The following is a 17,871-nucleotide window of genomic DNA, read 5'->3' as shown; positions in this document are numbered from 1 at the left end:
AAATTAGATTTAAGAACTCATCATCAGGAAGAAATATTCAGTTTAGAGAAAAATATGGATTATAATATGTGTATAATACTATATTGAAAAAGATATTGAATAAATGCATTGATTTTCATATTGGTATAACAATATGACCATACAATTCTAGAAGACAGAGGATGAATCTATATGTTGTTTGAGAGAATAAACCAAATGCATCTCCCATTGTCCTTCTACACTACTGGTGTTAAATTAACAGTGTGTTTGTGAAGTCATGATGATCTCTTTGTCAGGCTGTCAGACTGTGGAGTCACAGAGGAAGGCTGTGCTTCTCTGGTCTCAGCTCTGAGGTCAAACCCCTCACACCTGAGAGAGCTGGATCTGAGTAACAATGACCTGAAGGATTCAGGAGTGAAGCTGCTCTCTGCTGGACTGGGGAATCCCCACTGTAAACTGGAGACTCTGAGGTCAGTATTCCTGTAGTTGGTCAACAAGTGATAACTGTTCACCAGATCCACATGTGTTTACCAGACACACATCGTCCACACCATATGTGTTTGGACAGTGAAGCTTACAGTTTAAAATGTGGTGCTATGCTCCAGCCTTTTGGATTTGAGATAGCATGTTTCATATTTGTTTTAATTTGTTGTATTTTTTATTTCACCTTTATTTAACCAGGAAGGCTAGTTGAGAACAAGTTCTCATTTACAACAGGTTATAAACTGCACTAGCGTTTATTCTCCAGAGTACTGAACGTGATACAATTTACAACAGGTTATAAACTGCACTAGTGTTTATTCTCGAGAGTACTGACCATGATACAATTTACAACAGGTTATAAACTGCACTAGCGTTTATTCTCCAGAGTACTGAACGTGATACAATTTACAACAGGTTATAAACTGCACTAGTGTTTATTCTCCAGAGTACTGACCATGATACAATTTACAACAGGTTATAAACTGCACTTGCGTTCATTCTCGAGAGTACTGACCATGATACAATTTACAACAGGTTATAAACTGCACTAGCGTTCATTCTCCAGAGTACTGACCATGATACAATTTACAACAGGTTATAAACTGCACTAGTGTTTATTCTCCAGAGTACTGACCATGATACAATTTACAACAGGTTATAAACTGCACTAGCGTTCATTCTCCAGAGTACTGACCATGATACAATTTACAACAGGTTATAAACTGCACTAGCGTTCATTCTCCAGAGTACTGACCATGATACAATTTACAACAGGTTATAAACTGAAAATGATGTCATAGGTTTCAAACTGTCCCTCCTCCACTCCGGAACAATAGCCGTATAGTTCCTCCACCAGTTTCGATCATTTATGACCAGGCCAAGGCCTCCCTGTGTAGATAACCCATCTAGCCAGTCTGACTTTTGTTGTAGTCTCTGTTATTGGTAATGGTGAGAGGTTGACATGTTTAGTTGTAGCCTCTGTTATTGGTAATGGTGAGAGGTTAGCATGTTTTGTTGTAGCCTCTGTTATTGGTAATGGTGAGAGGTTAGCATGTTTTGTTGTAGTCTCTGTTATTGGTAATGGTGAGAGGTTAGCATGTTTTGTTGTACCCTCTGTTATTGGTTAGGGTGAGAGGTTAGTATGTTTTGTTGTAGCCTCTGTTATTGGTAATGGTGAGAGGTTAGCATGTTTTGTTGTAGCCTCTGTTATTGGTAATGGTGAGAGGTTAGCATGTTTTGTTGTAGCCTCTGTTATTGGTAATGGTGAGAGGTTAGCATGTTTTGTTGTAGCCTCTGTTATTGGTAATGGTGAGAGGTTAGTATGTTTTGTTGTAGCCTCTGTTATTGGTAATGGTGAGAGGTTAGCATGTTTTGTTGTAGCCTCTGTTATTGGTAATGGTGAGAGGTTAGCATGTTTTGTTGTAGCCTCTGTTATTGGTAATGGTGAGAGGTTAGCATGTTTTGTTGTAGTCTCTGTTATTGGTAATGGTGAGAGGTTGACATGTTTTGCTGTAGCCTCTGTTATTGGTAATGGTGAGAGGTTAGCATCTTTTGTTGTAGCCTCTGTAACTTTCTCACTCATCATTATTCATGATTCAGTCATGATTTTTCTTAATCAAGGCATCATCCGGATTAATTCATTATTGTTTAGAAACATGTTATCTACTCTCTTAGACAGAAAATTACCCCACTCATCATCCACCATTTTATTATTGCTCAAAACACAACCCAAAAAAACGACTAAATACTAAACGTTAGACTACTTTAATACACAATAAGTAAATTTGTCAGATTACTTATGTCTTCTTCAAATGGGGAGACTAGAAACATAGTGTGTTAATTTTTAATTGCGAAACAGATATGTATTTAAATACCCTCAAATTAAAGGTGACATTATATATTGTCACCTCATATGAAACATTTGATCTCAAATCCAAAATGTTGGAGTTTCGAACCATATTTAAAATGTTAGCTTCACTGTCAATAGATATGGTGTGGACAGTATACTCAATACAATCTAAATCTGATACCTCACTGTCTAAATAGATATGGTGTGGACTGTATATTCAATGCAATCTAAATCTGATACCTCACTGTCGAAATAGATATGGTGTGGACTGTATACTCAATACAATCTAAATCTGATACCTCACTGTCTAAATAGATATGGTGTGGACTGTATACTCAATACAATCTAAATCTGATTCCTCACTGTCTAAATAGATATGGTGTGGACTGTATACTCAATACAATCTAAATCTGATTCCTCACTGTCTAAATAGATATGGTGTGGACTGTATACTCAATACAATCTAAATCTGATTCCTCACTGTCTGTCTTCTGACTAATACTGCTTTTCAAACTGTTCTGGTCAGTCTACTGTAATGTTTGTACTATACATGTTTCTATCTGCAGGCAATACTTTGATCATTTGTCATTTTTAATGATGATACATTCATTTACGAATAGATATGGAAGGTTCCATATGTTGACAAAATATACTGCCACTTTTTTCACCATCAAAGAATATCAGTGTGATTTTAAAATGATTTGACTCTTTGCAGGCTGTCAGGCTGTGGAGTCACAGAGGAAGGCTGTGCTTCTCTGGTCTCAGCTCTGGAGTCAAACCCCTCACACCTGAGAGAGCTGGACCTGAGCTACAATCACCCAGGAGACTCAGGAGTCAGACTGCTCTCTGCTGGACTGGAGGATCCACACTGTAAACTGGAGACTCTGAGGTCAGTATTCCTGTAGTTGGTCAACAAGTGATAACTGTTCACCAGATCCACATGTGTTTACCAGACACACATAGTCCACACCATATGTGTTTGGACAGTGAAGCTTACAGTTTTAAATGTGGTGCAATGCTCCAGCATTTTGGATTTGAGATATTATGTGTCATATTAGGAGACAGTACATAATGTCACCTTTTATTTGAGGTTAAAGGTGAGAAGTAAGTATGTTTTGTTGTAGCCTCTGTTATTGGTAATGGTGAGAGGTTAGCATGTGTTGTTGTAGCCTCTGTTATTGGTAATGGTGAGAGGTTAGCATTTTTTGTTGTAGCCTCTGTTATTGGTAATGGTGAGAGGTTAGCATGTTTTGTTGTAGCCTCTGTTATTGGTAATGGTGAGAGGTTAGCATGTTTTGTTGTAGTCTCCGTTATTGGTAATGGTGAGAGGTTAGCATGTTTAGTTGTAGCCTCTGTTATTGGTAATGGTGAGAGGTTAGCATGTTTTGTTGTAGCCTCTGTTATTGGTAATGGTGAGAGGTTAGCATGTTTTGTTGTAGCCTCTGTTATTGGTAATGCTGAGAGGTTAGCATGTTTTGTTGTAGCCTCTGTTATTGGTAATGTGGTGAGAGGTTAGCATGTTTTGTTGTAGCCTCTGTAACTTTCTCACTCATTATTATTCATGATTCATTCATGATCTTTCTCAGTCAAGGCGTCACAGGCTTGATGTCGTCATTGTGTTCGAGGAATATGGGACCAGATATACTTTTGACTAATTTAATACACTTTAAGTGTCAGAATACTTATGACTTCTTCAAATGGGGGGACGAGATACATAAAATGCTTTAATCTTTCTAAACGTTGAAACAGATATGTATTAAAAAATCCTCAAATAAAAGGTGACATTATATACTGTCACCTTATATGAAACATTTGATCTGAAATCCAAAATGTTGGAGTATAGAGACACATTTAAAATGTTAGCTTCACTGTCTAAATAGATATGGTGTGGACTGTTTACTCAATACAATCTAAATCTGATACCTCACTGTCTAAATAGATATGGTGTGGACTGTTTACTCAATACAATCTAAATCTGATACCTCACTGTCTAAATAGATATGTTGTGGACTGTATACTCAATACAATCTAAATCTGATACCTCACTGTCTGTCTTCTGACTGATACTGCTTTTTAAACTGGTCTGGTCAGTCTACTCAAATATTTGTACGATACATTTTTCTATCTGCAGGCTATACTTTTATCATTTGTTATTTCTAATAATTAAACATTCATTTATAAATAGATATGGCAGGTTTCAGGACACAGATATATCTGAATATTTTTTATATTTGAAAATGTAAAAAACATATACTGCCACGATTTTCACCACCTAAGAATGTTTCTATCACAAATGATATGGCAGAACAGGCAACTAAACATAGAATAACAACCCACAAACAAACCAAGAAATATGGTTCCCAATCAGAGACAACGATAAACAGCTGCCTCTGATTGAGAACCAATCCAGGCAACCATAGACATATAAACACCTAGACAAGACAAACCCATAGATGTACAAAAACTAAACAAGCCCTCGTCACACCCTGACCTAACTAAAATAATAAAGAAAACAACGTTAACTAAGGTCAGGGCGTGACATCTGCAGGCAATACTTTGATCATTTATAATAATGATACATTCATTTATGAATAGATATGGCAGGTTTCAGGACACTGATATATCTGAATATGTTGAAAAAATATACTGCCACTATTTTCACCACCAAAGAATATCAGTGTGATTTTAATATGATTTGACTCTTTGCAGGCTGTCAGGCTGTCTAGTTACAGAGGAAGACTGTGCTTCTCTGGTCTCAGCTCTGAGGTCAAACCCCTCACACCTGAGAGAGCTGGACCTGAGTAACAATGACCTGAAGGATTCAGGAGTGAAGCTGCTCTCTGCTGGACTGGGGAATCCCCACTGTAAACTGGAGACTCTGAGGTCAGTATTCCTGTAGTTGGTCAACAAGTGATAACTGTTCACCAGATCCACATGTGTTTACCAGACACACATAGTCCACACCATATGTGTTATGGACAGTGAAGCTTACAGTTTTACATTTGGTTGTGTTTTAGATATATACACCAGGGATATATACACCAGGGAAACACAGGGATATATACACCAGGGATATATACACCAGGGAAACACAGGGATATATACACCAGGGAAACACAGGGATATATACACCAGGGAAACACAGGGATATATACACCAGGGAAACACAGGGATATATACACCAGGGAAACACAGGGATATATACACCAGGGAAACACAGGGATATATACACCAGGGAAACACAGGGATATATACACCAGGGGAACACAGGGATATATACACCAGGGATATATACACCAGGGATATATACACCAGGGAAACACAGGGATATATACACCAGGGGAACACAGGGATATATACACCAGGGATATATACACCAGGGAAACACAGGGATATATACACCAGGGAAACACAGGGATATATACACCAGGGGAACACAGGGATATATACACCAGGGAAACACAGGGATATATACACCAGGGGAACACAGGGATATATACACCAGGGATATATACACCAGGGAAACACAGGGATATATACACCAGGGAAACACAGGGATATATACACCAGGGAAACACAGGGATATATACACCAGGGAAACACAGGGATATATACACCAGGGATATATACACCAGGGATATATACACCAGGGATATATACACCAGGGATAAATACACCAGGGATATATACACCAGGGGAACACGGGGATATATACACCAGGGATATATACACCAGGGATATATACACCAGGGATATATACACCAGGGATATATACACCAGGGATATATACACCAGGGATATATACACCAGGGAAACACAGGGATATATACACCAGGGAACACAGGGATAAATACACCAGGGATATATACACCAGGGATATATACACCAGGGAAACACAGGGATATATACACCCGGGATATATACACCAGGGAAACACGGGGATATATACACCAGGGATATATACACCAGGGATATATACACCAGGGAAACACAGGGATATATACACCAGGGAAACACAGGGATATATACACCAGGGAAACACAGGGATATATACACCAGGGAAACACAGGGATATATACACCAGGGAAACACAGGGATATATACACCAGGGAAACACAGGGATATATACACCAGGGATATATACACCAGGGATATATACACCAGGGATATATACACCAGGGATATATACATCAGGGGAACACAGGGATATATACACCAGGGATATATACACCAGGGATATATACACCAGGGATATATACACCAGGGATATATACATCAGGGGAACACAGGGATATATACACCAGGGATATATACACCAGGGATATGTACACCAGGGATATGTACACCAGGGATATATACACCAGGGATATATAAACCAGGGATATATACACCAGGGAAACACAGGGATATATACACCAGGGATATATACACCAGGGATATGTACACCAGGGATATGTACACCAGGGATATGTACACCAGGGATATGTACACCAGGGATATATACACCAGGGATATATAAACCAGGGATATATACACCAGGGAAACACAGGGATATATACACCAGGGAAACACAGGGATATATACACCAGGGATATATACACCAGGGATATATACACCAGGGATATATACACCAGGGATATATACACCAGGGAAACACAGGGATATATACACCAGGGGAACACAGGGATATATACACCAGGGATATATACACCAGGGAAACACAGGGATATATACACCAGGGAAACACAGGGATATATACACCAGGGGAACACAGGGATATATACACCAGGGAAACACAGGGATATATACACCAGGGGAACACAGGGATATATACACCAGGGAAACACAGGGATATATACACCAGGGAAACACAGGGATATATACACCAGGGAAACACAGGGATATATACACCAGGGAAACACAGGGATATATACACCAGGGATATATACACCAGGGATATATACACCAGGGATATATACACCAGGGATAAATACACCAGGGATATATACACCAGGGGAACACGGGGATATATACACCAGGGATATATACACCAGGGATATATACACCAGGGATATATACACCAGGGATATATACACCAGGGATATATACACCAGGGATATATACACCAGGGAAACACAGGGATATATACACCAGGGAACACAGGGATAAATACACCAGGGATATATACACCAGGGATATATACACCAGGGAAACACAGGGATATATACACCCGGGATATATACACCAGGGAAACACGGGGATATATACACCAGGGATATATACACCAGGGATATATACACCAGGGAAACACAGGGATATATACACCAGGGAAACACAGGGATATATACACCAGGGAAACACAGGGATATATACACCAGGGAAACACAGGGATATATACACCAGGGAAACACAGGGATATATACACCAGGGAAACACAGGGATATATACACCAGGGATATATACACCAGGGATATATACACCAGGGATATATACACCAGGGATATATACATCAGGGGAACACAGGGATATATACACCAGGGATATATACACCAGGGATATATACACCAGGGATATATACACCAGGGATATATACATCAGGGGAACACAGGGATATATACACCAGGGATATATACACCAGGGATATGTACACCAGGGATATGTACACCAGGGATATATACACCAGGGATATATAAACCAGGGATATATACACCAGGGAAACACAGGGATATATACACCAGGGATATATACACCAGGGATATGTACACCAGGGATATGTACACCAGGGATATGTACACCAGGGATATGTACACCAGGGATATATACACCAGGGATATATAAACCAGGGATATATACACCAGGGAAACACAGGGATATATACACCAGGGAAACACAGGGATATATACACCAGGGATATATACACCAGGGATATATACACCAGGGATATATACACCAGGGATATATACACCAGGGAAACACAGGGATATATACACCAGGGATGTATACACCAGGAATATATACACCAGGGATATATACACCAGGGATATATCCAACAGGGAAACACAAGGATATATACACCAGGGATATATACACAGGGATATATACACAGGGATATATACACCAGGGATATATACACCAGGGATATATACACCAGGGATATTTACACCAGGGATATATACACCAGGGATATATAGACCAGGGATATATACACAGGGATATATAGACCAGGGATATATACACAGGGATATATAGACCAGGGATATATACACCAGGGATATATACACCAGGGATATATACACCAGGGATATATTACACCAGGGATATATAGACCAGGGATATATACACCAGGGATATATAGACCAGGGATATATCCAACAGGGATATATACACCAGGGATATATACACCAGGGAAACACAGGGATATATACACCAGGGGAACACAGGGATATATACACCAGGGATATATACACCAGGGGAACACGGGGATATATACACCAGGGAACACAGGGATAAATACACCAGGGATATATACACCAGGGATATATACACCAGGGAAACACAGGGATATATACACCCGGGATATATACACCAGGGAAACACGGGGATATATACACCAGGGATATATACACCAGGGATATATACACCAGGGAAACACAGGGATATATACACCAGGGAAACACAGGGATATATACACCAGGGAAACACAGGGATATATACACCAGGGATATATACACCAGGGATATATACACCAGGGATATATACACCAGGGATATATACACCAGGGAAACACAGGGATATATACACCAGGGATGTATACACCAGGAATATATACACCAGGGATATATACACCAGGGAAACACAGGGATATATACACCAGGGATATATACACCAGGGATATATCCAACAGGGAAACACAAGGATATATACACCAGGGATATATACACAGGGATATATACACAGGGATATATACACCAGGGATATATACACCAGGGATATTTACACCAGGGATATATACACCAGGGATATATACACCAGGGATATATACACAGGGATATATAGACCAGGGATATATACACAGGGATATATAGACCAGGGATATATACACCAGGGATATATACACCAGGGATATATACACCAGGGATATATAGACCAGGGATATATACACCAGGGATATATAGACCAGGGATATATCCAACAGGGATATATACACCAGGGATATATAGACCAGGGATATATACACAGGGATATATACACCAGGGACATATACACCAGGGATATATACACCAGGGATATATACACCAGGGATATATACACCAGGGAAACACAGGGATATATACACCAGGGGAACACAGGGATATATACACCAGGGATATATACACCAGGGGAACACGGAGATATATACACCAGGGAACACAGGGATAAATACACCAGGGATATATACACCAGGGAAACACGGGGATATATACACCAGGGATATATACACCAGGGATATATACACCAGGGATATATACACCAGGGATATTTACACCAGGGATATATACACCAGGGATATATAGACCAGGGATATATACACAGGGATATATAGACCAGGGATATATACACAGGGATATATAGACCAGGGATATATACACCAGGGATATATACACCAGGGATATATACACCAGGGATATATACACCAGGGATATATAGACCAGGGATATATACACCAGGGATATATAGACCAGGGATATATCCAACAGGGATATATACACCAGGGATATATAGACCAGGGATATATACACAGGGATATATACACCAGGGACATATACACCAGGGATATATACACCAGGGATATATACACCAGGGATATATACACCAGGGAAACACAGGGATATATACACCAGGGGAACACAGGGATATATACACCAGGGATATATACACCAGGGGAACACAGGGATATATACACCAGGGAACACAGGGATAAATACACCAGGGATATATACACCAGGGATATATACACCAGGGAAACACAGGGATATATACACCCGGGATATATACACCAGGGAAACACGGGGATATATACACCAGGGATATATACACCAGGGATATATACACCAGGGAAACACAGGGATATATACACCAGGGAAACAGGGATATATACACCAGGGAAACACAGGGATATATACACCAGGGAAACACAGGGATATATACACCAGGGAAACACAGGGATATATACACCAGGGAAACACAGGGATATATACACCAGGGAAACACAGGGATATATACACCAGGGAAACACAGGGATATATACACCAGGGGAACACAGGGATATATACACCAGGGATATATACACCAGGGAAACACAGGGATATATACACCAGGGAAACACAGGGATATATACACCAGGGAAACACAGGGATATATACACCAGGGAAACACAGGGATATATACACCGGGGATATATACACCAGGGAAACACAAGGATATATACACCAGGGAAACACAGGGATATATACACCAGGGAAACACAGGGATATATACACCAGGGAAACACAGGGATATATACACCAGGGAAACACAGGGATATATACACCAGGGAAACACAGGGATATATACACCAGGGAAACACAGGGATATATACACCAGGGATATATACACCAGGGAAACACAAGGATATATACACCAGGGAAACACAGGGATATATACACCAGGGAAACACAGGGATATATACACCAGGGGAACACAGGGATATATACACCAGGGATATATACACCAGGGAAACACAGGGATATATACACCAGGGAAACACAGGGATATATACACCAGGGAAACACAGGGATATATACACCAGGGAAACACAGGGATATATACACCAGGGATATATACACCAGGGAAACACAAGGATATATACACCAGGGAAACACAGGGATATATACACCAGGGAAACACAGGGATATATACACCAGGGAAACACAGGGATATATACACCAGGGATATATACACCAGGGATATATACACCAGGGATATATACACCAGGGATATATACATCAGGGGAACACAGGGATATATACACCAGGGATATATACACCAGGGATATATACACCAGGGATATATACACCAGGGATATATACATCAGGGGAACACAGGGATATATACACCAGGGATATATACACCAGGGATATGTACACCAAGGATATGTACACCAGGGATATATACACCAGGGATATATAAACCCGGGATATATACACCAGGGAAACACAGGGATATATACACCAGGGATATATACACCAGGGATATGTACACCAGGGATATGTACACCAGGGATATGTACACCAGGGATATGTACACCAGGGATATATACACCAGGGATATATAAACCAGGGATATATACACCAGGGAAACACAGGGATATATACACCAGGGAAACACAGGGATATATACACCAGGGATATATACACTAGGGATATATACACCAGGGATATATACACCAGGGATATATACACCAGGGAAACACAGGGATATATACACCAGGGATGTATACACCAGGAATATATACACCAGGGATATATACACCAGGGAAACACAGGGATATATACACCAGGGATATATACACCAGGGATATATCCAACAGGGAAACACAAGGATATATACACCAGGGATATATACACAGGGATATATACACAGGGATATATACACCAGGGATATATACACCAGGGATATATACACCAGGGATATATACACCAGGGATATATAGACCAGGGATATATACACAGGGATATATAGACCAGGGATATATACACAGGGATATATAGACCAGGGATATATACACAGGGATATATAGACCAGGGATATATACACCAGGGATATATACACCAGGGATATATACACCAGGGATATATACACCAGGGATATATACACCAGGGATATATAGACCAGGGATATATCCAACAGGGATATATACACCAGGGATATATAGACCAGGGATATTTACACAGGGATATATACACCAGGGACATATACACCAGGGATATATACACCAGGGATATATACACCAGGGATATATACACCAGGGAAACACAGGGATATATACACCAGGGGAACACAGGGATATATACACCAGGGATATATACATCAGGGAAACACAGAGATATATACACCAGGGATATATACATCAGGGAAACACAGGGATATATACACCAGGGATATATACATCAGGGAAACACAGGGATATATACACCATGGATATATACACCAGGGATATATACACCAGGGATATATACACCAGGGAAACACAGGGATATATACACCAGGGATGTATACACCAGGAATATATATCCCAGGGATATATACACCAGGGATATATACACCAGGGATATATACACCAGGGATATATACACCAGGGATATATAGACCAGGGATATATCCAACAGGGGGAAACAAGGATATATACACCAGGGATATATACACAGGGATATATACACCAGGGACATATACACCAGGGATATATACACCAGGGATATATACACCAGGGAAACACAGGGATATATACACCAGGGATATATACATCAGGGAAACACAGGGATATATACACCAGGGATATATACATCAGGGAAACACAGGGATATATACACCAGGGATATATACACCAGGGAAACACAGGGATATATACACCAGGGATATATACAACAGGGATATATACACCAGGGATATATCCAACAGGGAAACACAGGGATATATACACCAGGGATATATACACAGGGATATATACACCAGGGACATATACACCAGGGATATATACACCAGGGATATATACACCAGGGACATATACACCAGGGATATATACACCAGGGAAACACAGAGATATATACACCAGGGATATATACATCAGGGAAACACAGGGATATATACACCAGGGATATATACATCAGGGAAACACAGGGATATATACACCAGGGAAACACAGGGATATATACACCAGGGATATATACACCAGGGATATATACACCAGGGATATATACACCAGGGAAACACAGGGATATATACACCAGGGATGTATACACCAGGAATATATACACCAGGGATATATACACCAGGGATATATACACCAGGGATATATACACCAGGGGAACACAGGGATATATACACCAGGGATATATACACCAGGGAAACACAGGGATATATACACCAGGGATATATACACCAGGGAAACACAGGGATATATACACCAGGGACATATACACCAGGGATATATACACCAGGGATATATACACCAGGGATATATACACCAGGGAAACACAGGGATATATACACCAGGGGAACACAGGGATATATACACCAGGGATATATACATCAGGGAAACACAGAGATATATACACCAGGGATATATACATCAGGGAAACACAGGGATATATACACCAGGGATATATACATCAGGGAAACACAGGGATATATACACCATGGATATATACACCAGGGATATATACACCAGGGATATATACACCAGGGAAACACAGGGATATATACACCAGGGATGTATACACCAGGAATATATATCCCAGGGATATATACACCAGGGATATATACACCAGGGATATATACACCAGGGATATATACACCAGGGATATATAGACCAGGGATATATCCAACAGGGGGAAACAAGGATATATACACCAGGGATATATACACAGGGATATATACACCAGGGACATATACACCAGGGATATATACACCAGGGATATATACACCAGGGAAACACAGGGATATATACACCAGGGATATATACATCAGGGAAACACAGGGATATATACACCAGGGATATATACATCAGGGAAACACAGGGATATATACACCAGGGATATATACACCAGGGAAACACAGGGATATATACACCAGGGATATATACAACAGGGATATATACACCAGGGATATATCCAACAGGGAAACACAGGGATATATACACCAGGGATATATACACAGGGATATATACACCAGGGACATATACACCAGGGATATATACACCAGGGATATATACACCAGGGACATATACACCAGGGATATATACACCAGGGAAACACAGAGATATATACACCAGGGATATATACATCAGGGAAACACAGGGATATATACACCAGGGATATATACATCAGGGAAACACAGGGATATATACACCAGGGAAACACAGGGATATATACACCAGGGATATATACACCAGGGATATATACACCAGGGATATATACACCAGGGAAACACAGGGATATATACACCAGGGATGTATACACCAGGAATATATACACCAGGGATATATACACCAGGGATATATACACCAGGGATATATACACCAGGGGAACACAGGGATATATACACCAGGGATATATACACCAGGGAAACACAGGGATATATACACCAGGGATATATACACCAGGGAAACACAGGGATATATACACCAGGGAAACACAGGGATATATACACCAGGGAAACACAGGGATATATACACCAGGGAAACACAGGGATATATACACCAGGGATGTATACACCAGGAATATATACACCAGGGATATATACACCAGGGATATATACACCAGGGGAACACAGGGATATATACACCAGGGATATATACACCAGGGAAACACAGGGATATATACACCAGGGATATATACACCAGGGAAACACAGGGATATATACACCAGGGAAACACAGGGATATATACACCAGGGAAACACAGGGATATATACACCAGGGAAACACAGGGATATATACACCAGGGGAACACAGGGATATATACACCAGGGATATATACATCAGGGAAACACAGGGATATATACACCAGGGATATATACATCAGGGAAACACAGGGATATATACACCAGGGATATATAAACCAGGGATATATACACCAGGGATATATACACCAGGGAAACACAGGGATATATACACCAGGGATAAATACACCAGGGATATGTACACCAGGGATATATAAACCAGGGATATATACACCAGGGATATATACACCAGGGATATATACCCCAGGGATAAATACACCAGGGATATATACACCAGCGAAACAGGGATATATACACCCGGGAAACACAGGGATATATACATCAGGGAAACACAGGGATATATACACCAGGGATATATACACCAGGGAAACACAGGGTTATATACACCCGGGAAACACAGGGATATATACATCAGGGAAACAGGGATATATACACCAGGGATATATACACCAGGGAAACACAGGGATATATACACCAGGGAAACACAGGGATATATACACCAGGGATATATACACCAGGAATATATACACCAGGGATATATACACCAGGAATATATACACCAGGGATATATACACCAGGGATATATAAACCAGGGATATATACACCAGGGAAACACAGGGATATATACACCAGGGATATATACATCAGGGAAACACAGGGATATATACAACAGGAAACACAGGGATATATACACCAGGGATATATACACCAGTGAAACACAGGGATATATACACCAGGGATATATACACCAGGGATATATACATCAGGGAAACACAGGGATATATACACCAGGGATATATACACCAGGGATATATACACCAGTGAAACACAGGGATAAATACACCAGGGATATATACACCAGGGATATATACACCAGGGATATATACACCAGGGAAACACGGGGATATATACACCAGGGAAACATGGGGATATATACACCAGGGAAACACGGGGATATATACACCAGGGACACACAGGGATATATACACCAGGGACATATACACCAGGGATATATACACCAGGGATATATACACCAGGGATATATCCACCAGTGAAACACAGGGATATATACACCAGGGATATAAACACCAGGGATATATACACCAAGGGAACACAGGGATATAAACACCAGGGATATATACACCAGGGATAAATACACCAGGGATATATACACCAGGGATATATAGACCAGGGATATATACACCAGGGAAACACAGGGATATATATACACCAGGGATATATACACCAGGGATATTTACACCAGGGATATATACACCAGGGACACACAGGGATATATATACACCAGGGATATATACACCAGGGATATATACACCAGGGATATATACACCAGGGATATATACACCAGGGATATATACACCAGGGAAACATGGGGATATATACACCAGGGACATATACACCAGGGATATATACACCAGGGATATATACACCAGGGATATATACACCAGGGAAACACAGGGATATATATACACCAGGGATATATACACCAGGGATATATACACCAGGGATATATACACCAGGGATATATACACCAGGGACATATACACCAGGGATATATACACCAGGGATATATACACCAGGGATATATACACCAGGGATATATACACCAGGGAAACACAGGGATATATATACACCAGGGATATATACACCAGGGATATATACACCAGGGATATATACACCAGGGATATATACACCAGGGATATATACACCAGGGATATATACACCAGGGATATATACACCAGGGATATATACCAGGGATATATACACCAGGGATATATACACCAGGGATATATACACCAGGGATATATACACCAGGGACATACACACCAGGGATATATACACCAGGGATATATACACCAGGGATATATACACCAGGGATATATACACCAGGGAAACATAGGGATATATACACCAGGGATATATACACCAGGGATATATACACCAGGGATATATACACCAGGGATATATACACCAGGGAAACATAGGGATATATACACCAGGGATATATACACCAGGGATATAAACAACACTTGGAGAGGTGAAGACACACGGTGAAAAGATCAGGGTTTGACATGAAGATGTAGAAAAATATACTGCCACTATTTTCACCACCAAAGATCATCAGTGTGGTTTTAATATGATTTGACTCTTTGCAGGCTGTCAGGCTGTCTAGTCACAGAGGAAGGCTGTGCTTCTCTGGTCTCAGCTCTGAGGTCAAACCCCTCACACCTGAGAGAGCTGGACCTGAGCTACAATCACCCAGGAGACTCAGGAGTCAGACTGCTCTCTGCTGGACTGGAGGATCCCCACTGCAGACTGGAGAAACTCAAGTATGTAGAGGGTTCATATCAGACATGTTGGACTTATCAGGCTGGTTAAGACAAACATTCTGACCACCACTTAGACAAAGTTATATGCTGACTGTGTGTGTGTGTGTGTGTGTGTGTGTGTGTGTGTGTGTGTGTGTGTGTGTGTGTGTGTGTGTGTGTGTGTGTGTGTGTTCAGGTGTATCCCTCAATGACTGTCTGTTCTTCTGCTTACCGCTACAGTGTTGAACATGGTGGAGAGAACAGAATGAAACCTGGACTTAGAAAATGTGAGTGTTGACAGCTGTGAAGAATATGACTAAGAATAAGTCTTAATTCAAGTTAAGTCAAAGACCACCATCATTACTGACTTGGTCACATTAAATATCAGCTGTAGTTCTACAGAAGCAGAAATCAGGGACACCAACGTTTACAAAGAGTTGCTTTGAGTGTGTGTGTGTGTGTGTGTGTGTGTGTAATT

At 40.6% G+C, this 17,871-nt stretch overlaps 1 protein-coding gene across 1 annotated transcript in view; it reads left to right on the top strand.

Annotated features, from left to right (window-relative positions):
* LOC135533476 (NACHT, LRR and PYD domains-containing protein 12-like) overlaps positions 1 to 17,871 on the top strand; it is a 30,724-nt gene that overhangs the window by 7,442 nt on the left and 5,411 nt on the right. Inside the window, exons 7-11 of the mRNA XM_064960777.1 lie at positions 276 to 449; positions 3,027 to 3,200; positions 5,021 to 5,194; positions 17,241 to 17,414; positions 17,634 to 17,680. Coding sequence (XP_064816849.1) covers positions 276 to 449; positions 3,027 to 3,200; positions 5,021 to 5,194; positions 17,241 to 17,414; positions 17,634 to 17,680 — 743 coding nt within the window. The remainder of the gene's footprint in view (positions 1 to 275; positions 450 to 3,026; positions 3,201 to 5,020; positions 5,195 to 17,240; positions 17,415 to 17,633; positions 17,681 to 17,871) is intronic.

The sequence above is a fragment of the Oncorhynchus masou genome, unplaced genomic scaffold (genome assembly GCF_036934945.1).
Source record: "Oncorhynchus masou masou isolate Uvic2021 unplaced genomic scaffold, UVic_Omas_1.1 unplaced_scaffold_2393, whole genome shotgun sequence".
In the NCBI taxonomy this organism is placed as follows: domain Eukaryota; kingdom Metazoa; phylum Chordata; class Actinopteri; order Salmoniformes; family Salmonidae; genus Oncorhynchus; species Oncorhynchus masou.
Note: the sequence above shows the minus strand (reverse complement) of the source record. Positions and strands in the feature narration are given on the sequence as shown.